This window comes from Leuresthes tenuis, unplaced genomic scaffold (assembly GCF_036924035.1).
Source record: "Leuresthes tenuis unplaced genomic scaffold, fLeuTen1.0.hap1 SCAF_21, whole genome shotgun sequence".
NCBI classification, from domain to species: Eukaryota; Metazoa; Chordata; class Actinopteri; order Atheriniformes; family Atherinopsidae; genus Leuresthes; species Leuresthes tenuis.
In genome coordinates this window covers 8988374-9014279 of record NW_027325375.1, presented here as the reverse complement: position 1 = coordinate 9014279, position 25906 = coordinate 8988374, and the positions used below count along the sequence as shown (strand labels likewise).

At 41.4% G+C, this 25906-nt stretch overlaps 2 protein-coding genes across 2 annotated transcripts; both read right to left on the bottom strand.

The window, feature by feature from the left end:
• Window positions 1–665: 665 nt before the first annotated feature.
• Window positions 666–13912, bottom strand: LOC140279244 (14-3-3 protein epsilon). Its single transcript, XM_072374354.1, has 6 exons — window positions 13688–13912; window positions 8132–8331; window positions 7359–7465; window positions 5667–5873; window positions 4981–5117; window positions 666–1700 (listed from the first exon to the last, which is right to left on the bottom strand). Exons 1-6 carry the CDS (start codon window positions 13749–13751, stop codon window positions 1648–1650), a joined length of 768 nt encoding a protein of 255 aa, XP_072230455.1. The 5' UTR covers window positions 13752–13912; the 3' UTR covers window positions 666–1647.
• A 3279-nt stretch (window positions 13913–17191) lies between these two features.
• LOC140279373 (adapter molecule crk-like) lies at window positions 17192–25625 on the bottom strand. Its single transcript, XM_072374485.1, has 3 exons — window positions 25118–25625; window positions 23520–24124; window positions 17192–21832 (listed from the first exon to the last, which is right to left on the bottom strand). Exons 1-3 carry the CDS (start codon window positions 25335–25337, stop codon window positions 21698–21700), a joined length of 960 nt encoding a protein of 319 aa, XP_072230586.1. The 5' UTR covers window positions 25338–25625; the 3' UTR covers window positions 17192–21697.
• Between the last annotated feature and the right edge of the window lie 281 nt (window positions 25626–25906).

The window sequence follows — 25906 nt, the reverse complement described above, 5'->3', positions numbered from 1 at the left end:
GAGGTTGTGTTCTTGAGGCTACACCACTGTTTAGTTCCAATACCAAGAGCTCTCTTTACTTTCACTATTAAACAATGCTGAATTAATTATTTTGCACTTCAGTGATCTTAAATTCAAGATTTCATGCCAGATGTTCTTCCAACTACATTTTATCCTGATGACTGACCGCCATCCTTCCGGATTTATTCACCCAGTTTTATCAGATTCATCAATCTTTGTAGACCCGTTTGCTTGATGCAGAGCAATAGTTTGGCCCTTCTGAGCACAACAGCAGACCGCAACCACAAGATGCATCTTCAGACATGTTTGTTGAAGGGATGAGAAGCTGCCCATTGCATCAGTTACTTGCTGCCAGCTGAAACATGTTAAATCACTGCTGTCCTTTACAAATCGAAGGCTCTTAGCTATTGACTTGTAGTGTACAAGTACAATGTACCAAGATCTTTTTTACATTCATGATAAAATACAAATGATACCAAATCTTTGAACCCACGTGTAATTTTGAGTCTGATTCCCTCCTCCTGTAAAGATTTCACTACCACCACACACTCACTTTAGGAGTATGACTGCCCCCTAGTGCTTTAAAATAAAAACAAAACCAAAAAAAAAAACCTCAAATATTAAAACGGAACACAACTGAAAGAAAAGACTCGCACACAGCGATGCAACATTTTCAATTTGAAGTTTAATGTTAATTCCATGCTGTGTTTCAGTAAGAATACAGATGGTACTTGTGGCTCCGGTGAGAATATCCAGTAGTACAAATCAGATTCACGTTACACAAACTGAAGAGAAGAAATGAGAGCAAAGAGAGATGAGACGAGGAAACCTGAAAGAGTCAGGGATAGTACAGATACAGCAGGCCTCCATTTCCCAAACTGTTTTTACATAGTGCCAATGCAGAACTGCATTACAATCAAAGAGTTGAGCATTCCCCTCCCACACACATGGTCTGTTAAAAAGCCATTACCCAATTAACTGCCTTAAGCAAAAGCGCTACAGCCTCGCAGCACAATCCTTGGTCCGATGGTGGACAAGAGTAGAAGTCAGTGATGCTCAGAGAGGGGGACATTCAGATGTGTGTCACTAAAAGAAATGCTGATGTGTTGTAGGAGAAGTTTGCTAACCAGAGTAAAGAGGGCACTTAGTTCTTCCTAAAAGCTTTATCACATCCCTTTTCAACTTTCCACCACTGCTATAGTGTCAACCGAAGTGTTTGAAAACTGACAGCATGGACAAGATGCTGCTCATAAACACACATACACAGGAAAAACCAGTAAAGTATCTTAAATAAACTCTTGCATATGTGTTACAAATAGAGGCAAGCATACTTGGCAACAGATGATACAGCAAAGTAAAGCAAAATAAAAACAGTAAAAGAAGATGAACCTTAAAGGGTACAGGCTTGCAGAACGAGTCAGAAAAAGGTAAAACCCCTGGGTAGTGGAAACAAGGACCCAAGCTGGCCCCGAGGGTACAGAGGTGACGTGCAGATGAGGAGAAAAGGTGAGACAGAAAGGTAGAAATGGAGGAAAAGGTATAGAAGGAGTGTGGGCTGAAGAATAAACCCAGTTGGAAAGTGTGGCAGGGGACAGGAGCTAGGTGCTGCGAGGAGGAAGAGGAGGGCTCGTCTTGTGTTGTTCAGTCTCACTGGGCTTCTTCCTCCGCATCTTGCAGTGCTTCTTTGTTCTGTTCTTCACCTGAGATAAAGACAAAAAACACGGAACAGTCACGAGGTTTCCAACACCTCTGCACACTCAATTAGACTTTATCAAAGCAAATGCATCGACAGATCAAAGTGAAGCTGCAGGCCGAGAGGTACTCCAATTTAGCTGTTAATGCGAGTCGAGCTCAAATTCTATAGCTCTTTGGGAGGATATCTTTTAGGAAATGGGGTGAAGTTGCTGGAGTTCCAACTGGATAATTAATGCTAAACATGAATTTTCTGCAGCCCAGTGGCAGGTCACACTTTCAGGATAACGCTGGTGGTTTTTCCTCACAAGTCTAACCCATGCGTGACAACGCACAGATATGAGCTACACGGTTACTTATTAGCAAAATTTCATTGTTGCTTCCGATCTTTTTCAAAGGGCTCTGTTGACTATGAAAAGTATAGAAAAACCCCCAAAGTTATCCTGTGAACAATCATGTTCAACACACAGAAACTGCAGTGTTCACCATTACTGTGTCAACATGTAGGCCAGTGAGCAGGAGTTCATACAGTGTCTTCAGATCAGGCTGCGGTTAGGCTTAGTGAGGGCAGAATGCCTTGTGAACTTGTACAACCGGTAGCTTAGAAAGGTTACCATAGAGACAGTACAGCCATCCGTGTAATGAAGAATTAAGAGGCACAAATAACAAAAGGCTAGAATTCATCATGATTAAAATAGAAACCGTAACAGCGCTCATTAGCGCCTAAGCAAACTGGGATGTGAGAAAGCGGCAGGAGACAGAGCGGCAGACTCATGGGCTGTTACTGCAGTTAGTCTCCAACATCTCACTTCAGTCGGCTGCGTTCACGCTCGCCAAACCCTACCTCAGCCATACATAATCTGCCTGGGGGGCTGGATCCAGCCATACTGAAGCGCACCATGAAGGCTTTTAGGTTGCATCTGACCTTCAAATATAGGTGGTGAATGTTTACTTACATTTCTACTAGCTTACATTATATGGTTTCAGTCACGACCCCGAATAAGATGGAGGCCTGTGAAAGTTTCACAGCACGCACATGCTGAGGTGCAGTCATGTTCTGTTCGTGAGGTAATGAGACATTACTCAAAGTCAGGCCATCATGGGGCTTAAAAAACACCAACAGAAGGGTGTTTTATTGGATTTCATTTCCCACAGTTATTCTTCCATTTTTCATCTCTCCACTGTCAGCTGTGTCATGAAGGCTACAAATGGACCGAAAAAAAAAGAAAAAGAAGAGCCAATTCATTATTTGAGAGCCAATGTTGAAAGTCGCTATGACTCAAGAGTCACTTTAGTTTCTGATGGTTAAGATCACAACAACATCCGGCCTCAAACTAAAACTTTAATGAGCAGCAGCGGTTCGGACATGTTGATTGAAACCAAGACTGACAAACCATTTGACACAAATGTTAACATTAATAAGCTCAAATTTCAGATCTGATTAAAAGTTAAACTTATCCAATATGGAGCAGGGCACTCTAGTGGAATACAAGAGACTATTTCTAACAGTGAAACATCCATTGATGCCAGGTCCTCCAATGAAAATGCCCGTATAGGTCGTATGTTCACACCCTTTAACACAACATCTACGTCAAAAGATCAGATGTACCGGGAAATTTCTGTGTTACAGCAGCACATACGAGCCATTAGATCCTCTTTGGAACTGATCCACAGACTTTACTGGCAACTGTCCTCCTTCCAGACAGTAATATTGTAATGTCAACAGAAAATAAACGGTCATAGGGCCTAACATGGCAGGCAGAGAGGGGAAAAGGTAAACAGTGCAGGATGGCTGGTCAGGTGCAGCTTGGAAAGGTGACACTGGAAGAGAAGTCACATCCTCCAGAAAGAGGACACGGGATCCAACACTCACATTTTAAAAGACAGCTATGGAATGCTAAGATATTAATCTCTACTAAAAGAATAGGATCAAAATTGTTCATGTTTGTCGTCAATGGCCAGTGCTGGTCTTCTCTTCATGTTTCTGAAGAGGCTTTACTCTGCAACTGAAGAGACTTAGTTGGTTCTGACTGGTGGGGGGTCCCAGGTATTTAAAACCTCTATGCTGCTGGTGCTCTCAGTGCTGCATGTTTACCAGTGACACAGAATCAAAGTGACAGCTGTGGTGGTGGCTACAGCAGCAACGCTACACTGTGCCAGCTCTTCCTTAATCACACATCTTTCGGCTCTGAGACTTCCTCTGCTGCCAGCTCCTGTGTGTATCACTCCAGTCAGCATCAGATCCTTACAAACAGAACAGAAAATCACAGCAGAAGCACTAACCAGCCCCACTTTAAATGGGCAGAGTGAAAAGGGTGACACAGCCACTAGACTATTGTGAGGATAGTCACAGGTGACATGTTGTGGTCACATGATCCAAGGTGCAGGTGGTTGTGAAACTGCAGGGAGATGAATGATGAAGCTGCATTGTGTGTGTTTATGTATCATACTGAAGTACACCCCCTCTGTTTACAGCAGGTTTTTATAGTTTTAACATAGAAGCTATTTTTCTTTCATAATAAAGAATCAAAATATTCATAAACCCAAACAATTAAATCCAGTTTTCTTCTTTATTTTGGCCCAATCCTTTATCAAACTGTCAACCAAATTGTTGAAAATCAGACAAACTCAACAATAGCGTGTTTTAGTTCTGATCTGAAGGGAGACAATAAAACGCACAGCACTCGAGTTTCACACGTGCAGAAAAGAAGTGGAAAAGGAAGCATTACAGTTAGACAAGTTAGAGCTTAGTTATCCTTTAAAAGGCTGGATGTGGTGCTGTGAGGGAAGTGTTAGGGTGGTGAGACAGGACTGACTGAGGTGAGAAAGTCCAGGACAGGAGAAATGACTTACAAAATACACTTCTATAACGGAGAAGAGGGAAGAAAGATGGCTATCCTTAAGAATCTAAAGAGGAATGAGGGGAGATGAAAGGTTAGAGGAAACTGTGAGTACAGTCAGTGAAAAAAAGAGCGATGACTCAGATTTTAAAGAAACCGCTGTGCTCAGGAGAGAGAAGAGAGAGAGTTAAGACTATCATTTCAAACATGCTTTTTAAGAGTGTGACATAACATTAAGAAACCTCCAAGGCAAATTTGAGGGAAAAAAATTCTTTAAGAAACATTTCAGAAGCTTAATTAGCTATCAGCTAACTGTTAGCTTTAAAAACAAAGTCTGTAAAAAGGCCACCACTGATGGTAACCGTGGGGACCAGTCAGTACGGCCCCAAAAATCACGAGAAATATTGGTCGCAATCAGTAATGTCAGAAGGAGGAGTGTTTCTCTCACCGTCTCCCTGCACGTCTGAGGTCCATAGTGTCAAGTTGTCACGTAGCAACTGCATGATAAGTGTTGAGTCCTTATAGCTTTCCTCACTCAAAGTATCCAGTTCTGCAATGGCATTGTCAAATGCTTCCTTTGCCAACCTGTCAAAGAGAATAAAAGAGAACAGTCACACCCACAGGAAGCTGGTGGATATAATGTATGCTGCCTGGCAAAACATTAGGAGAGCATCTGTACTATCTGCAGTAACAAGAGCCTCCCCATAAACAAGGGAGAGAGGTTTTGGTAAGGAAAGAAACGTCTCTGTTGCATGTAAGAACTAGTTCCAAGCTGCCAGCCCTCTGAGAATCATTTAAATCTAAATATGTCTATGGGCTGGAACACAGTCTTTCTTTTTCATGTGGCATCTCAGCCACAGCAAAGAGAGGAAAATATTAATAAAAATGTGGCTTTAATTTACAATAACGACAAAAGTATCTTCTCCTTTTACCCAAAAAGGGTACATTCATGGACCACTGGCCTCAAGGAGTAAGCAAAACATCCTGATCCACTGGATGAATATTCACAGCTGTTTCAGCTATGGTTACAGAGACAAAAAACGAAAGTGGTCAAAAACAGCCGTACTTGCATAGCGTCTGGCACGAGGATTTTTAATCCTAACCCTGCACGTTTCTTTCATCGCAAATACATACCTGCAAGCACGGTCCGGCGAGTTGAGGATTTCATAATAGAAAACAGAAAAGTTGAGGGCCAATCCAAGACGAATAGGGTGCGTTGGAGGGAGTTCGATCATGGCGATGTCGCTTGCAGCTTTGTAAGCTACCAAACTGTTCTCAGCTGCCTCCTTCCTGTCATTGCCTGTGGCAAACTCTGCCAGGTACCTGTGGTAATCTCCCTTCCTGAGCAGGGAAAACACAAAGGTCAGACAGATCAAATTTCTTCTTAAAGGAACATCTGACAGACCAAAGGAGTCAAACTCAAATGAAACTGAAAAAAAAAAAAAAAAAAAAAAAAAAAAAACCACTTCAAACTGCATTTTGTTTGTCTCGAATCAAACTTTTTTCCCCCTTTCATTTAAATAATTGACTTGCAAACACTAAATGTAGCTGATAGACTGAAATGTTTCACATTGTTCTGATACTAAATGGCATAACTGAAGATGGGGATTGTGGGTTTTTTAGTGACTCGTACAAGAAAGTGAAAAATCATAATGTCCCCGTTTCATTAAGTCCACCACACAGAGAATCTATACACACAAGAGCAATGCACAGTTGCAAAAACAACGGATATTTAAAGAAAAAACAGGAAGGAAAAGAAAACCTCCGCGATAGCCTGCATGCTGTATAGGTTATTATGTGCTTTTAAAACAATACCAAGTAGACCTGAAGAGATCGAACCACCTTGCAAGGCAGCTTCACATCAACAGGCAGGATTGTGCTGAGTCACGTCAGTAAACACACTTCAACGTTTAAGGAACTCCAGTCCAAAAACTTCAGAGTCCCAACAGTTTCTGGACAACTTAAACCAGGTTTGAACGTCTATAACCAGCGTCTCAGAAATGCAGACTTTTCAGAGCCGAATACATTTGATCAGAGACAAAGAAACAGTCAAGTTAAAGAAGAATAAAATGTGTGAGCTTTTATTGAGTTGAATCATCTCTTGTATGACAGTCTGGTTCTGCCAGAGGTTTCTTCCTGTTTAAAGGGAGTTGTTTCTCTCCACAGTTGCCTCATGCATGCTCAGGACGGGAGATTGGCCAAAGAGATGTTTCGGTGCGATCTGCTGGTTTGCTTAGCTAGGAAATTGTGTTTGAATTGGCTTTGTATGTATGGACAGGACTATCCATCCATCCATCCATCCATCCATCATCTGCCGCTTATCCGGGGGTCGGGTCGCGGGGGCAGCAGCTTGAGCAGAGAAACCCAGACGTCCCCGACCCCGGCCACTTCCTCCAGCTCTTCCGGGGGGACCCCGAGGCGTTCCCAGGCCAGCCGAGAGACATAGTCTCTCCAACGTGTCCTGGGTCTCCTCCCAGTGGACAGGACTAATTGATTTGAACTGGACTGCATCATTGAAGTGCCTTGACATAAAATTCACTGTGATTTGATGCCATATTGACAAACTGAATTAAAACAAAACAGACTGATAAACTACTGATGTAAACGATTAAGTAGTTTAGATGTGTACAGGGAACACATGGCTGTTTAAAAGGGATACTGGTAGACTGGAAAGATAAAAGAAAGGATTTGTCTACAGACTGACAGACTGTGACTGAACAAGGTAGCAACCCAGTACCCACAGTATCTCCTGTCACCATCAGCCGGGTTCGTGGGAAATACAACAGAAAAATGTGAGCTGTCAGACAAACGTTTACACACACTTACATTTTGTAATAGAAAACCTTAGATTCTCCCGTGGTTGCAGCTAAGATGAGGTGCTTGTCCAGTACATCCAGAATGTCATTGCAGATTGATTTCAGCTCTTTCTCAACCTGCAGCCCAAAGCACACACATACTGTTGTCAATGACTACCGGTACTGGATCACATTTTACGTTAAAAAAGATCTGAATCCGACATCACGCTACCACTGCGTTTTCTAATGAAGGACACAGCTCTCGTTTCAGGTGAAACCTTTATCTACAGAAGAAGAGAGTTCAGAGATTACAGTCGCATAGCTAAAGTTGTCAAGATATTCTAATGATGGATTTTGGGCGATGCTTTGCAGCAGCATGAAATAAAACTTGATTTAAAGTTGCTGCCTTATTATTCCACTCAGACAAGTGCTGTTGGACTCCACAAGTGGAGCAGACAGTCAAGGAAAAGTCATGCCAAAGACTGTCTATCATCCCTGAAATCTGGACTACCTTGCTTCTCTCCTTGACACAAAACAAGCAGCATCTTTAAATCAGCTCTTCATCATCTGTCTCTTTAATGACAGAGTCCAGCTAAGCACTGGTGGAAAACAACCTGGCTGAAACAAACCCAGCAAGTTGCACAGTACGCTTTTCTTTTCTTTCTTTCACTCACCAATACTTTTGTCAAAATACAAAAAGAAAACAAAAAAGGACCATTAGTCTTCAACGTTCAAAAACTTTAAAATCAAAAAAGAACTAAAAAGCAATCAAATCACTGTTAGATTTAAGTTAACGAGTCTGACCGTTTTCCTGTATTCACGGATCATCTTTAGTTTGTCCTCGCCTCCTTTGTTTTCTTCTTTCTGTTCAAGACTACTGATTATCCTCCACGAAGCTCTTCTGGCTCCGATCACGTTCTTATATGCTACTGACAGCAGGTTCCTCTCCTCCACCGTCAGCTCCACGTCCATACTGGCCACCTTCTTCATCGACTCCACCATTTCTGAGAGATACAGAAAGAAAGAAAAACGTCAGGTGTGGCCTTCAAGCATCCCTGAATGAAAACTGCATCAACCTGAGCACTGCAAACATTGCACTGATGCCGCGGAACATTCACCTTAGTCCAAGCAAAGTGCTTCCTACTGCTTACATGCACATTTCATGGCTGAACTATACCGTCATACACAGCCAGTAGTGAAGCCACTTTAACAATTAATTCAGGAATGCAAACTCACATGCTGAACATGTAAAAAAAGAAAAAAAACTCCATCTACTGTAGCATCATGTGACAGCAACGAGTGAGCATCTTATTTTCGCCTCAGCAGTGCAGTCTAATGTAAGCCACGACCACTTCCGATTGCATCCAGTACATGATGTACATCATACATACTCATGAGCACGATAAATGTACACTGTCCATTTAAGCAACACTACAAATCAACCTAAACGTTGTCACATCACCACAAAACTGATCGATATTTTTAGAGATCTGCTATAAAAATGTCACCGCTGGATTCTAACCTCAAAAATTATCATCAGAAATCATCTTGTGTTCTAGCACAACTCAGTGCGGTCTTAAAATAGTTCCAAGGGTTAGCATGCCATTTCTAATTTATGATGTCGTTAGAAAGACTTAAATCATCACTGTAGAAACCTGCCCCCCAGTTCTGTCATTCAAAATATAGATGTACTGATCTAACGAATTTGTCTGTGGACAGATGATCTGGGGTCAGGTGCATAAAGCTGTTGTATCATGATTACTACTGTGGACGCACAAAGGTGCCTGTGTCTTTTCTAAACAGATTTAGTCACATATACAGCTGGTTTCCCTTTTATAGATCATTGTGAAATATACACTCATGCACAAACCTGATTTCCAGCCACATATCTGTCCAGAATCCTGTCATTTGTAAACAGAACTTTGATCAAACTGAGCATTTTGGCAGATAAAAGACACCTTTTGTTTCAACATCCGGTGGAAGTTAAAAAGAAAAAACATCTTTCATCCATCAAATCTATTTTACTCTGTCCAAATGAAGCTGAGGAACATTAATGTAAAAATGTCCAAATGCTGTCCCTTTAACAGAACAATGAAGGCATCTTATGTGGGAAAAGGGCTTTATTTACACATTTCTTTTAGCAAAGAGGATGTTCACTAATTTTCTTTAAGTGAAACCACACCGCCCTCCCATTTCAGCACTTTGCTGACCTTCCATTGGGCTGCATTAATGGAGTGGCTGGGACACTGTCCAAGTATAAACTCTTCTAACGCAAGCATTTACCACCTATGGAGGGATGCTGGGCCCACAGCCAGGAGTGAACCACTGCGCTAGGCTCCATCAAACAGGACTCATCTTTGCAGCCCTGTTATAGTTCACATCTTGTATGGGATTCAGAATCATGTGGATTGAAACAAGAATGTAGAGTTGAGTGGTGAAGGGGCAAAAAACTCTTTGACTCTGCTTTGCAGGAGTAATTAATGAGCACAATAATATGTTCCCCTAAGGATTAATATAAATGAGAATCAATAAGCAGTAGTTGGAGGCTTTACAGCAACACAAATTACTTTGTTAGATTGGTTTCGCAGTTACCAGCAATATACGTCATGTACTTTTCTAGCTCAATATCAACATATGAGTCATTACTTCAAACGCACACTTCTTTGAATGTTAAACATTGGGATTATGGTCTGGTCTCACTTATACAGGCAGCATCAATTCAGCAGAAATCCAATCATTACCTTCAATATCAGTTAAAAGTAAGACCCTGGTTGTTAACAGGAGCAGTGCCATGTGACACCCCATGTAAAAGATGCCCCTCTGGAGCAGGGATAATGAAATCGAGGCATGCGCTTCATCTGCACTCTCTCTCAAACACCACAGGTGACAGCAGTGAGAAACACTTCCTTGGAGACGCCGGCATGTGTGAGCTGTGCCAGTGGAACAACAGCAGCAGCCTCTGATGAAAACAAAACTTATAGCAGCACCGGATCAGCTCAGGGTACTGCACTTATACATGAAGCCACACATTATGACCTCTATTACAGTGTGCATGTGGCATGTGTTTGTACTGCTGACTGCCATTTAAACAAGAAACGTTTTACAGTGCAACAGTCTGTGCAGAGAACAATGTTCGTATCTAAATTCTGTATTTCATTATCAATCGTGCATTGGACATAGCTGTAACTGCTGCAGCCTGGGACATCCTAACAAACCTCTGGTATCCAAGAAAAAAAAAAAAATCAATTGCACTGGGAAAAAAGTGCATCTCCCTCTCACATGAGCACAGAACCAACACCAGCTGCATTACTGTCAATTTTCACTACTGAGTTTATTTGGCTCAACATGCACATACATGGATGCAGAATTTAGGTAAAACTCTTTGTTTGCCTACATTAAAAGAAAAACAAATGTGGTTCTGAATTAATTACATGACCAGAGGCTACAAGACTTCTTTCCCAGCCCAACCCTGAAGGTGATGGTAATTGGACAAGTGTTATCTGTTAAAGCCAATGGCAGCATGCTGGTGAAACCTGATACACAATGGTCACAGGCCAGGAGGAGCACTATGCAGCTTTCATCGCTTACTCTCCAGCTCGGGCTGCACTCAAATTAACTCAATGTCATGCTGTGCTTTTAAAACATTTTTCAGCAATTCAAGCTCCACAGTTCCACAGCACTGATCACGACCACTGAGTCACCACAGGCTGTAGCTACTCAGGCCTAACCAACCCATCTCTGGACACCAGGGGAACAGCGCTTTTGTTCATTTTACTCAATTCAAACAGAGACATGGAGATTTCTATCGTGCAATGCATGTCTCCCAACAGACTTGAACCAGAGATGAAGCTATGTAACAGACTGTGGATCCTAGACTGCGGGGCATGAAACACCCCTTGCTCTTTCCCCAACTCTGTTTTTGGGCACACATAATGGAGTCGAGGATGTACCCACGGACTGTATATAGATAATGAACTGTGCAGCCACCTCATCAACTGTTGGTTTGTGAACAGCCTTTTTAAAAGGCTGGAGTGATGCTTGAAAGCAGACAAGACAAAAGTACATATTCTTAAGCATGAATATTTATGGAATAATTCATTTATTTTCATAGCACCAGTCAGAAGGAATAAGTCGAGCTAATAACAGCACGGTGAGGCTCAGCTGCGGTAGAGATGTTGGGGCCCAACATCAGCAGCGGTCGGCAGCACTGCACTTTCAGGTACTTCCACACCCACTTCCTGTCGGACGAGCATCCGAAATCTAACGACCTTGTTTAACACGACTTTTTCCATGACAGACCTTTCAGCTGAACTTTTCGGGCAAATTAAAAACAATAAAAACAGGCAGCCAGAAGGTCGCTTCGTGATGTAAATCTGTGCTGCTGCTTCATTGTGGAACATACGATCCAATGAAAGCATGAAACAACGAGTACTTTCTATCTGCACTGCAGCAGCAGTTCTTGTGATCTTCTCTTCTGTTCATTTTAGCTCAAAGTTTATTATAAGCACAAAATACCCCAGAAAGACGCATATGCCTAAAAATAGCCCTCAATGTTTTTAGGAGATCATTAACCCAATAACTCCACTTTTAAAATCAACATTCAATATATTCCTTTACACACACACAGTAGAAGCAGAAGATGTGTCCATATAAACCTGAGCACAGAAAAACAAAAAGGCTACAATCAACACCAGCGGCACAGCTAAAAAATGTGGTAAATGCAACAATGATGACTTTTTAAGGGGGGGGGGGTTCTTTAGAGCATTCTTCACACAAATTAAGATGTCTAGTACGCACAAGAGCAACCTTAAAGCAAGGAAGCTGAGAGAACACTTGCCAACATCGGTTATTATTAAAAAGCTATTAATGTATCGGTTCCCTAATCAAAAAAAGTCAACTAAAGCACTTTCTGATGTGACTGAAATAAAGCTGCAAGCACTACCTTGGGACAGTTAGGGTTGCATTTATCAGTATCATAACTAGGAAATTAATACATCTGGGGTTTTGAGTGTTTGAGCAAACAAACACCCATCACCTGAAGTCATTACCTGGGACACAAAAACTTGGATAAACCCTTTGACAATTTTCCTAAAATGAACAGGCTCAATCATCCAGGATGAAGATGATTGTTGGACCCAGCGGCAGACTCTGAACGGTTTCCATTCCCCTGTAAATCTGCTGCATGCACTTTGCAGAGACGTCCCATTTTCCTCATTATTTCTACATCGTCTTTATTCATTTTGCTCCAGTCCAGTTCAGTCGCACCTTGCAGTTTTTTTTAAGGTCCACCTCACTGACTGCATGTTGATGAGCATATATTGACTCCAGTGTCATGGACTTGATCGGACTTAAACCCTAATCCTAAATTCACAATTTGTTGGATTTAAGCAAAAACAAATATTCCTGATGACAAACTTTAGTTTTGACATGAAAACACTATGAAATAATTAAATCATAATTTCAGCTGAATTTATGATCATGATCGTGACTTTTTTATTTTATTGTATGCATTTTGAGTTGATCCAACTAAGCAGCACCCAAGTCATACTCATGTGGGCTCGGTGTCACCGTCAATGTACAGGATTTGGATAAAACAGCGATATTTTAACTGTCTGAACAGCTAAATAAGCTTTTCCCAACTGAAGCCCTGGTGTGGAGGTAATTGCTCAGCCACTCACACCCCCGTCCCTCACTTCAGTTTGCAGTTGCAAACCAGATTGACGCCCTGTGTGTGCGTTTGACGAATTTGATAAACACGTTCAAACCTTCAGAGAGTTATTCAAAGTAATGCCCATCTTAAAATAACTCTGCATATAGAAAGGATCCAAAAACACTTGGCGGGGGCGGAGGGTGAATATTAACAGTGGCAGTTTTCGAGGAATTTTTCCGCTGCTTGTTTAATCAAATAGATCCATAATGTGACACAAATGCAGTGCCCGTGCAAGTCATGACTGATGGGGTGTGGGCGCTGACTGTACCGCTGTATTTTTGAATGGAGTTTGGCGTGACGCGTGTCGGGATTGAAGAAAAGCTAACTAGCTAGTTAGCAACTTGGATAGCTAGCTAACTAACAGGGGTTTCGCTTAGCTAAGCGCATCTCTAACAAATGTTTGTCGGACACCAGAGCATACAGCCGGACACCATGTCCAACGAACATTCTATGCTTTCAGTTTGAAATGTAATTCATTTAAACGCTTTTGTTTCATTGGGCTGGGAAAATATCCGCCATTTTGTATCCTCGCACCCATCAAATCCATGTGAACTGCTTTACCTGCGTCTCCAAGCCCCCTGCGCAGGGAGACAGAGGGGGGAAGAAGGGCCAAGTATTCTGCAATGTCCGTTATCTGTCCAGAGCCTTACCGTCGTATCTCTCCGCTTGTTCCGCGAGTTTCGCCTGGTATACTAAGTTCTCTCTGTCTGCCATGGTGCTCGGGTAGTGGAGCTTGTCGTAGCGTCCCGGTGGAAAGTGAGGATTATCGGCTGCTCGGCAATTCCTGGTGGTGGATCAGCTACAGCACTGTCGCTCCGCTGAGCCGAAGACCCACCGGTAGCAGTGGCGTAAAGATGGCGTCGCTACACCATCCGGGAAATCCACGCAGCTGCCTGCATCCACGCCTACACCCTTCTGCATATCCCTAAATACACCACAGATTACCCTGCCAAATTTAATTTAGGCACCGTCGCATCGAGTTTTCTTCGATTTGCATTTACTTGAGCTCCTGCATGATGCAGTTACTTTCAAACAATGACAACAAATCTTCACATAGAGCACAATTAAACGTTTACTTTATTCTCTTTGTTGTTGACTCAAACATACAGATATGAAACAAATAAAAAAATCGAATACGAATAATCAAGCTTTGTGAAACCCCTTTGGAAACAGTTTGTGTGGTTAATCGTTCATTTAAGAAAAATGTGTTGGTTGAACCTGAAATATAAACTTCATGAATGAACTATGCAAAAAAAATACTTTTTTTTTAACCATATATTCAACAGCAAATCTCAACATGAAATAAACGAGTGTTTCCAATGATCTTTTTTTAATTGTGGCCTGACAAACTCCAACAAATAGTTCCTATCTGTCTGTTAAATAAAGGCTTAGGGAAAAAAAAACATGGCAGATTTTGTTGCAATTTGAAAACTTTCCAACTTTGCTGCATGAGGTTTGCCTGACCTTTGGTCCTGTTTTTTTTTTCCAAACAGATCATAATAACATTAAACTGATGCTTAAATGTGGGTTTTGTAGGTTTTGTCTTCAAAATAGCACCTTAATAGGCAGAGTTTAGCCAGGTGAGGTGTCGATTTAAGACTAATTTAATCATTCAGAAGCTTGTGAAAAAAAAGTTATTTTTGTTACTGTAACAAAATCCTCTGTAATGACAAAAAAGTAGCCAACTAACAACTCCCACTTAATCTTACTTCTGATATTGTGTGGGTCAGCCACAGTGTACAGCCACCTTTACCCGTGGACAGTTTACATGATACGATTAGCTCAGTTTTTTAGCAAAAACATGGTAGTAAACTTATTAACACTGTAGTCCTTTTCAGAAATGGGTTCTGCCGCATGATTGCAAAAATTAATTAATGTTAGCTTGCTGCTAACATCACAGTCAGATCAGAAAAGCTATGGATATAACATAAACTGCATCCACAATGTTAACAATGCTAAAGAGCTGTCTGCAGAAGCAAAGAAAAAAATGCTAGTTTGGGCTCTTTTTATTGATTTATTTTTTATCATTTCACATTTTTGATGCTGAACACACTTTCTTTGTGGATGGGGGTGGTGATGAATGTTTGGTTGCCAGAAGCTCTGCTTTTGTTGTGATTATCATGACTTTTACTACACTACATTAGACACTACAGTGACTCATGTATCATCTAGTAGTATAAAGTGGTATTACCTTCAAATGCGTCCTTTCCCCACAGGATCTGGCTTGCATTTCTCAGCAGTATAGCACATGTATTTTTTCACATATTATGCATGTTGCTTTTTCCAAGTGTGTTGAGGTGTGCCATTAATTTTTTTTAAATATGTTTTAAACAGCTTTTCCACAAAGTGCCCCTTTAAAAGTTCATATATTGAGAAACATAAAGTCATTTGGATATGGCAAAGAAATCCAAAAATAAAATCTGTGAATTCACCTCTAAAGTTGACATGATGTTTATTTGAATTAAAGCAAAACTACAGAGTAAAAGCATTTTACGACCAATGTCTGCTTACTTTTTACTATTTTGATGATGTCTTTTTGCTGTGACTTCTCCTGTTCAGGGTCAGCGGGTGGCAGTCTATCCCATCTAACACCAGGTGTGAGGACAGGTGCACCATGAACAGGCCATGATTTATTATACTTTATTTGGCCGAAAGTATTCACTCGCCCATCCAAATAATTAAATTCAGGTGTTCCAATCACTTCCATGGTCACAGGTGTATAAATCCAAGCACCTAGGCATGTAGACTGCTTCTACAAACATTTGTGAAAGAATGTGTTGCTCTCAGGAGCTCAGTGAATTCCAGCGTGGTACTGTGATAGGATGCCACCTGTGCAACAAGTCCAGTTGTGAAATTTCCTCGCTACTAAATATTCCACAGTCAACTGTCAGTGGTATTATAACAAAGTGAAAGTCATTGGGAATGACAGCAACTCAGCCACAAAGTGGTAGGCCACATAAAATGAGCATAGTGCGCAGAGGTTGCCAACTTTCTGCAAAGCACGCCACCACTGGACCACTGGACAGTGGTGGCTCTAGAGTCAGTAATAGTCAGTTTTCTGGAGTGACAAATCATGCTTCTCCATCTGGCAATTTGATAGACAAGTCTGGGTTTGGCGGTTGCCAGGAGAACGGTACTTCTCTGATCGCATTGTGCCAAGTGTAAAGTTTGGTGGAGGGGGATTATGGTGTGGGGTTGTTTTTCAGTAGCTGGGCTTGGCCCCTTAGTTCCAGTGAAAGGAACTCTGAATGCTTCAGCATACCAAGAGATATTGGACAATTTCATGCTCCCAACTTTGTGGAAACAGTTTGGGGATGGCCCCTTCCTGTTTCAAAGCAAGGGCCATAAAACATGGATGAGCACGTTTGGTGGGAAAGAACTTGGCTGGCCTGCACAGAGTCCTCACCTCAACCCGATGGAACACCTTTGGGATGAATTAGAACGGAGGCCTTGTCGCCCAACATCAGGAATAATAGTGTAAATAAATACCCTAAGGGGAAGTTTAAATGATGTAGAGAACCACAGAATGCATTATTTTCATCTCATTTGCATATTGAATGTATAAACATTCTATAATCTTAATACATCAGAACTGATGGTGTCAGCCTGTGATGCTTCTGGAAGCACATCTTGGATCTTCAGTTTCCTGACTAAGTGAGCAAAGCATCAGTCTTTAGGTTTTTGACAAATCCTTACACACTAAATCAATTCTGAACCACAAAAAAACAGCATCTTCATCAACATCTGCAGCTGAGTTTCCAGTTGAGTTTGAGAGCTTTAACTTCTTCTGTGGAAGGTGGACTTCCTCGCAAACTTGTTATCTTTCCACTGGAAGCTTTGAGTTTTAAGAGCCTTACTCTTTACTAATTTTTAAATACATGTGTGCAAACTGCTAGAATATTATTTGTGTATATTTAGTCGACTGAAATGTCAGTTTTTCTGTGAATTTGTACCTTGTAACTGTGTGGTGTCATGTATTTCTGTGCATTTATATCTGTAAATATCATACGATTCAGACTCTTTGCTAGAGTAACATGTACAGAGTTAGCAACCATGAAATTAATTTTCAAAGGAGTTTACGCTTGCTAAGGCCAACTATTTCCTGCAAGGAAGCCATCTCAAAATGTAACAAAAAGCACAATGGATATAATTCACACGTGACTCCCTGATTTGATATACTTTAACAGCTTGATTTTTATACAATCAGAATGCTGTAATAACTGAGTAGAGTGAAAAGCTAAAACTGCATATAAGCAAATTCAGTCTTAGCAAATCCTGAATGCAGTTAAATGAAACAACGTAACTAAAAAGTAATTGTCAAGCCCTTTGTGATGAATTGGTATTTGTTTTTATTGACTAAGTATATTAACACATTACATGCTACAGAAAATGAACAGGATTTTTTAATCTTAAAATGATATAATTCATAACAGTTTGAGATACTGGCGAGTTGGTTGTTGTGGTCCTCTTCAGGTCTGAGTGAAATGCCACAAAAATATATAATGTAAAAAAAAAAAAGTATTTGGCTTGATGACACTTTCTTCTTAAGCTGTAGATACCATAAGGTGCACATTAGAGGTAATAATAAACTAATAGTTGCTGGGCTATGACTAACTGATGGGGCACAGTTGACATAATGCTGATATTAAGGGAAAATCTTTGTTCCTCTCTCAGAGGCAATAATCAGAGCAGTTCTTTGATGTGTATCTGAATACCCAAATACAATACTGCACAAGGCTTTAAAACAAATTCAAAACTCAAGTTGTGTCCCACAGAATGCATGCACCAAACAGAGGAACTTAATCACACCTTTGCAGAGACATGATGCATAAACCACCACCACCACCAGTGAAACATCTTAGTAATATCTGGCTGATGTCAAATAATGAGGTATACTTCACATGTTGAAACTTCAATTTAAATTCCTGTGTTTTTAGAAGTGTCACAAATATGACATTTCATTCTTTAACATTTCTAAAACGACCCTTTAAACATTCTAAACAGAATTATGTAACACAACGCTGTTTTTCAGATGACATTGTACACCAGAATTGATTTGTTCTGTGGCTATGCGCTATAAGCACACATAAAAGTCTCATCAGGGAAGAAGAGTGGACTATAGGGACTTGGGTATATTGCATGTCTTTAATAATACAGTATATACAGTGCTGTAGAGACTGTATGTAGCTCAAAATTATTAATAAGCATATCATGGCAATAAAATGTGGCATAATTGTGGCGTACAAAAATACTTTCATTAAATTTGAGACTTAATAACAAAAGAAATGGAAGGTTTTTACAAAATGTAAACTCAAGGTGGTGACACTTTTGAAGATCTGGGGGAAGATACACATGTGGATGTACAGAAGCATTAATATGCAACTCTGCTGTCCTATAAATCTCTTTGTAAAACTGCACAGGCCTGATTGGACCTCCTACAGGTGGCCGTTAAGTGAGCACAGGTGCACTTTTCTCAACTGATCTGGAGATAATACGAGTTGTTGTTGTTAAACACCACCAACGTACAGGTGGGACAATTTAAAGCAAGAGGAGATCAAAGGAATTTATCAACACCTGTGCCCTTAATTGCATCAGATTACAGACAGAATAAGCGTTTAAACCTGCACTCACTTTAACTCCAACACGCTCTGCTTCCCTTTGAAAACCATGTATACATTAATGCAAACCTCTCGTCTTACCAAATCGAATGTGGGAGATAACAGGGAGGACTTCTGGGTGAGGCATGGTTTACACTTTTGACCCCCGTGACATGGATGAAATTCATCTAAAAAGACCAAATGCATTTATGGGAGGGCTCTCCAACATTCAGTTTCAGTTCCTATTAAAACTCCTCATCTTTTCTGGAAACATGCAAGAGGTAGAGGGTGAAACTCAGCAGACAATCCTTAGTGAGCATCAAAACATAACCTTTATATGCTCACCATATGCCTACTTCAAACAGCCAGCCTGATGAGGCATTCAAGTGATTTAATAAAACATGAGGAAGATGATACAAGAGTGTCAGACTAGGGGAATAAAAGATACAACCAAATCTTATTTATCTTATTAATCACAAATAGTTAGACTAAAACCAAAGGAAAATTTATCTTTTTATCTGTTTGAAAAATAGTGTTTAATCAGTGTAATTTAATTGTTTTTTCATTAGTTAGTGTTCTCTAACAACGGAGAACATGTCAACAATATCATACCAGATTGGAGCAGACTCTCAGACAAGTTGTTGGAAAATTACTTTCAGCTATGATGAAAAGAGTTCCAACATTAACAGACCAGTTTGTGGTTCATTTTTATTAACCTATTGCTGATGAGAGTTAAAAAGAAAAGAAAAAAAAAGGAAGATTAAGAATGTGTTATCAATTAGGAAAAAGCTGACGACAAAACGCCTACAGCAAATGTCATTAATGGCACCTTATGGGACAAGAAAAAAAGTCTGTTTTCCAAGTCCAACATAAAAATCCACCAGCATTAGTGTTTGAGGAGGATTTTTTTTTAATCTTAACAGCATCTCAAAACACCCCAACCCTCATCAGGAGGATAAAAATTAAATCCTTTAAGCTCTTAACGTCACATTTACAATGGCCTCAGGAGATCGTTTGTTTCTCCGTGAGAGGATGCTCATTTTGTTCTTTCACACGGCTGCGTTACAAGTCAACCATGATGGTGCACAGTAGTGATTTAAAAGAAAAAAAAACATAAAATAATTCATGTGTGCACCTTCTGGTTTCCAAAAGTGAGAGAAAAAAAGAAACAAAGGGAAAACGTTGACAGCATTTAGCATGTAAGGCGTGAGTATATATAGTCAAATCTATCATATTACTTTCCACTTCTTTTGTGCAAAAGAGGATGGAGTTTGTAAATGAGGGTGTAATAAGTTTGTGAAGTCATCTTGATGAGGAGGACCATCCTTCTCCACAAGACAAAGTTTTTGCTCTTTTCGCTCCGACGTTCACAGTCTAGCTGAAGGAAGAAAACCACTGATTCATGATTCTGCGGGAGTGTTTCGTCTCCTCTGTCCATTTGATTTCTTCCCTCCTGCGTGTGAATGAGAAGTGGTGGGTGGTGACACACGAACAGCACAGGTATGGAAGGAAAAACGTGTGCTGCGGACTTCAATACTGGGCTTGCGGTATGTAAACTAGGGTTGGACTGATATCGGCAACTGACGCACCGCATTAAAAAAATTTGTCTAAAAGTTAAAACGTGTCAAAAATTAGATCAAACCTCTTTCGTTTGTTTTCCGTTTGATCTCTTTGATTTGATCAAAAACTGCTCCAACACACTGTATCTCTACACTTACACAGCTGAGGATCACTTTAAGGCCAGGAGCTGGATAAATCTGACTGGGCTAATAAAAGAGAAATGTTGCTTTTTGGTGCTGCTTCCTGTTCACATTGACTAATTTCAAAGTAGCAAACAGCTGTAAAGTCACGCACTGAGAGCTGGTTTGGTGACCATTCATCTTCCCCATCAGCGAAGCTCTGACAGAAATATACCGTTTAAAGAATTTTCATATGACGCTGCACGTGAACCCTGTATTACATCAACAAAGATGAATGAATAGAAACAGGAAGATGCTTGTTCAAAGTTAAGCAGATCCACTGTATACATTCTAAAAATGTTAAACCTTTTGGCACCTTGACCAAAAGGTGATGCAACTGTTGTTCCTATCAGTTTTGTTAACCGTTGTTTCATTTCTGTATGCAATATTTATATAAAATGCATAGATTTCTGTCAAATAAGGTAACACCAACTCACGCTTACTGAGGCACAGAGTAACTCCCATCCGAGCTGGGATAAACCCCCGAGCAGAGTCCGATAAATTTCCAATTTCACTGAAGGAAAATGTCGCCATGGTTTCTCGATTCTTTTGTGCTCGCATAGATCCATTTGGAGATAATCTTGACAGTTTTACATAAATTAAGAGATTAACAGTGGCTTAGATTTTGAATTTGTGCTATCATTTGCTGTCTAAAAACATCCAGTGGCTGCTACAATCTTGTGTCATCACGTGTGCCAGAGAATGACTGAAATCACAATAAAATCCAACTTTCCTAGCGGTTGTTTCATCCAGTTTAACACAAAGAGTTTGTCTTAACTGGATTTAAAAAGATATGGTGAGAAAGCACAGAACAGCATTGTCTTGTTCCACAAATATTGCCCAGAAGATGCACAAAACTAAGAAATCACAGTGATGTGTCATCACTGTTCTTTCCTTGGTTGAGTCAGAAAAGCTAGTGTTGACCTCTGCGTCGGGTCGTGGAGGGAAGCTGAGGGGGGGGGGGGGGGGGGGGGGCTAAAAAATAAAAAGAATTCCCACCTTCTCACTGAGTAAAAGGTGTCTGAGAATTTGTTTATGTGGCTTTAGGTGTGCCAACAGGGATATCTGTTAATGCGGACTTGAAAAATATAAAACAAAAATAAGCTAATATAGGCAAACCGATATCAGTCTGACCTTAGTGTAAACTCTTAGTATGAGTGAAGTCCATCAATATGACAACAGCCAAGACCAGCCAACATGTCAAGAGAGCCTGACCAGTACAGCTTGTAAGTTCATACACCGTATGCTTGTATAAATCTTAATCCTTTCAGACGACGAGAAAGTGCCCAAAAGATGCCGGACGTGACTGGGGGGTGTGCGTCTCTCAGCTCTCGTCGTCAGAATGATGCTGTTCCAACAGTCGGACATGGGTGAAGGGGAAGTGGCCTCGTTTTCCCTTGCACTCACCCTCCCACTGGCCGTTCACGTTGATCTTGGTCACTTTTACCATGTCCCCCACCTGTTAATGACAAAAACATATCACAAGTAAAGGATCGTGTATTATAACTTCTTCTTTCCGCCCTATATAGGCTGGAACATGAGAGTCAAAACTATCAACAAGTTCAGTGTCTGTCTGACTGAAATTCTACTAAGCCTGCAGACACCACAGTACTGACAGGGAATGGACTGACCCACCTTCATTTCCACAGCTACAGAACAGAAAAGCTACACAGTCAGACATATTTATAGAAAGAAATTCAAACTTGTTTGAAGTTTCTTCCTGCAGTACTTTGATAACTCACACGAGAGTCAGACCGCAGTCATTTTGATTAAATGTGAGGGGTTTTAAAAAAAGCTAAGCTCCTCAGCCGGCACCAATAAGGCTATAGCCTCATCTGATTTAACTGGGTCTCCTTTACCATACCATACCATAATCGGACGGATCTAGAGTTTCTTACACTTCTTTCAGTCAAACGAACATCATATTTACAACAATTATCTCCTTGGAGAGGGATGCTTCTTGGTGACGTAATTCTCTAGTGTTTGCCATTTTGGGGAGTTACGCAAGCCGTTTCAGCACCATTTTACATGACAATCAGACACCAAAGAATTGAATGTTACACAACAGCAACAACATGTATTATCATGGATTTATCAAACAATTTGTTTGGTATCATGCACTTAATTCAAGGCTTTTTAGGTTTGTCTTTGATTGTGCATTCAGAACCTCTTCACCAAGCAGGCTATAACCTGTTCAACGGCAGCTTATTAAAACCAGAGCAAAATGTCTGATGCATTGGAGGACAAAGGATGTCATTTTGTTAGGTCTTAACCATTAAGATAAAGGTCACTTCATCAAATAAAATGTTAGGTTAGAAACCAAGCTGCAGTTATTTGAAATAGTTACATGGTGGCAGCATGTACTGTCTTTACAATCAGTGTGTTTAAACAGGCTTAGCAAACACATTGTGACCCATTTCAGCATCAGTAGAGGATTCCAAGCACAGTGTCTGCTTCATCTCACCCCATCTTCCACTTTTAATTCAAATAAGATGCTGTCGTGGGTGATTTGTGGGATGCAGAGAAAGCGCCGTGAGCCACCACAACTGACAGCTGAGAAATATAAGAGGTTGAAGTTGGTGCCGAACCGACTGTGCTTGCAAATCACAAGTTATCAAGGTAACATTAGCTGATGTCGCTCTTATTTTAGCTGTCATTTTATTCAACCGGATCTGGTTTTAGCAAACGATATAAAGACTCTGTGGTTCAGATCACTGTAGAATAATCTGACAAACCAGATTATGTCAAAGTGTCTATCAACCCTTGTGGTTGTTTGCATTTTATTTACTAATCTGTCAAAGAAAACGGGCCCCTTTGTTTCACCAGGCTCCAGCAGTAATGGACATACAATGTAACATTGACGATAAATCCAATGGGCCACAGTGTGCACATAAAGACGGACCATTGTAAAGGAGCGGAGTCCGTCTCTCTGTACAGAGCCATCTCCAGTGTCAGCTTACGTTTATAAAGACACTGTGTGTATGCTCCCATGCATGAGGGAGCCGTTATTACAACCAGGACAATCTACACTGCCTCAGCTCAGACCCCCCCCAAAAAAGAGGAAACAGAGGCAAAAGAGCCTCAGAGTTAACGGGGGGTAGGGAGGGGCAGAACTGTAGGAAATGAATGGTGACTGGAATTACTACCTCCAGTGCGAGCGCCGTCTTGTCGTAAGCGTTGGGCACCCTCTTCTGAATGACTCGTGCGTAGACAGGCCCATTCTGTAGGTTGGGAAGCTGAGTGTTGACCACAGGTTGAGCATACTGCCCTGGGTCCCCCAAAGGGCTGCCCTGAGGGGCCCCTGTCCCGTCTGTGCTGCCCACTACCCCTCCAACAGGCCCCCCCTGTCCGGTCCCCATAACTGGGGGAGCCAGGCCGGCAGCAGTGGGCGAGGCAGGCCGGTACTTCTCCACGTAGGGCACGGGGATCATCCCGATTCGGCCCTCCTGGTTAACAGCGTTCCACCACTGCTCCTCTGGCTTCTCCAGCACACGCAGGATGCTCCCCTTGCGGAAGGGGAGGTCCTCCTTATCGTTACCAGAGAAATCAAACAGTGCCCGGACAAACTCGGCCTCCTCAGGCTGCTGTGGGACCCCGGCGGCGGAGGAGCTGATGAAACCGGTATGCTGGGCCTTATTTACAGGCTCTATGAGTGTAGTGGTGTCCAGATAGTGGATCTTATAGAACTCAAGCAGGGCTGGCAGTGCCTCAAAATCCTGATCCCCGATCCGAAACCGAGGAGGAGCCAAGCCTGGTAGAAGAGAAGAGGTGGCACGGTTGTAAATAAATAAAGAAGTACTCCACAGAGCTGAATTCAACTAAGCATTCTTCACGCCCGTCACAATATTAACAAAACTGTCTAATCGTTTGATATAATCATGATCCTTTTGCATAATTCAGCTTAATCACCTGGAATAATTTGACTGACGCAGTTTTAATGCGATCTCTTAGCTGAGTTATGCTTTCATGACACCTGAGAGAAAAATAAACATCCTGACTATTAAATAACATCATTTTGATGTCCTTCTATGGACAATCATACTATGAATTTGGATGAGGAACCATATGCCAGAACACCACTGTGGACACATTTTGGACTTAAACTGTGGGGGGGGGGGATCCGGTTCCTGATAACTTGCAGAGCAGTGACTTGTTGAATTTGCAGCAAAAAGCTGGCAGGCAAATTTCATTATTATAGAAAGCTAATCAGCTCAAACACCCCACCCACCTCTTCAACAGCTGTATATGTGTTATTAAACTCATTAAATAATTGTGCCATAAAATAACAGAAAGAGACATTAAAATCGTTCAGTGATTTACCACAGGGAGAGAGATGAAAATTGCTCAACGCACAGAGAAGCCAATAAGGACAACTTGTGTAACAGCCATAAAGTGCAGGGAGCACAGCAGCAGACCTGAGAGCAGGGTGCAACAGGGCTGGATCACAGACATTCCTGAAACGCCAATCCAACCAGTCATCCCCCTTCTGTGACAGCGGAACCTGCCCGGTTCCATTCAGCTTCTACAGCAGCAGCCCACCTTCACTACCGCTGTGGTACCGTCTAAAACACCGCCTCAACCGTTAGCCAGGAAAAATAAAACTGGACGAACCGATCATAATGGCTTGCTGATTGCTAGCTAGCTAGCCAAAGTTTCCCCAAACTCCATTTACTATTATTTCCCAACGAATATTATCGTCATGTCGGTCAAACAGCAAGCGAGGAGAGGAATAATTCAGGGTTACCTGAGCCAGACTGTCGATTGTTACTGGTGCTGTTGATTATGTAATGGGACACTTTAGAGTTCTCTGAAACGGAGAGCACGTAGTCGCCGGGGCTGGTGATCGAGTCCCTCACCAGGAAAACACCGTGTCTCTGTCCCTGGAGAAGAGAAACCGCTTCCTGGCGGCTCAGTCGTCCCCAGTACCAGCTAGCCCGGTCTTCGGCATCAAAATTACCGGCCATGGCTGTGAAATCCCGTCCGAGGCTTGAGGCCTTTCCCCTTCGCCTCTCCCTATCCGCAACTCATACAAAACTTTGGTTGACTAACACTGAGGCTGGAAAACGCAACGATACCACGACTCAACCAACTTCCAACAGTAACCTGAGGGGGTTCTAGTCAGCGGAATTATCGCTGCACAACAAATCACAATTCTCAACTGATTAAATGTCAGAACCACTAAGTAATGAAAACTAATGTGCAACAAGAAACTCCAGGACTGAAATGGCGGATCTAGGGAAAAGTTGACCTCATCTACCGGAAGGGATGCCCGGTCAATGGGAAGCGTTGCATTTACGCTCCCTAAAAAACATGGAAATACTACAATTCTATCTCTATTTTTATAACGTATTAAAACACAGTAAACATCGGCTGTCTTTTGACATTATCCGATTTGGTCTTAAAGTGAAACATTAGAAAAATGGTTTGTAAATATGTAAATCATCCTGCATAAAAAAAGGTTCGTTTTCTTAAACTCAATTCGATTTTAAGTTTGAACGAAATAGTATTGTATAAAGAGGTCATGAACGTTTTA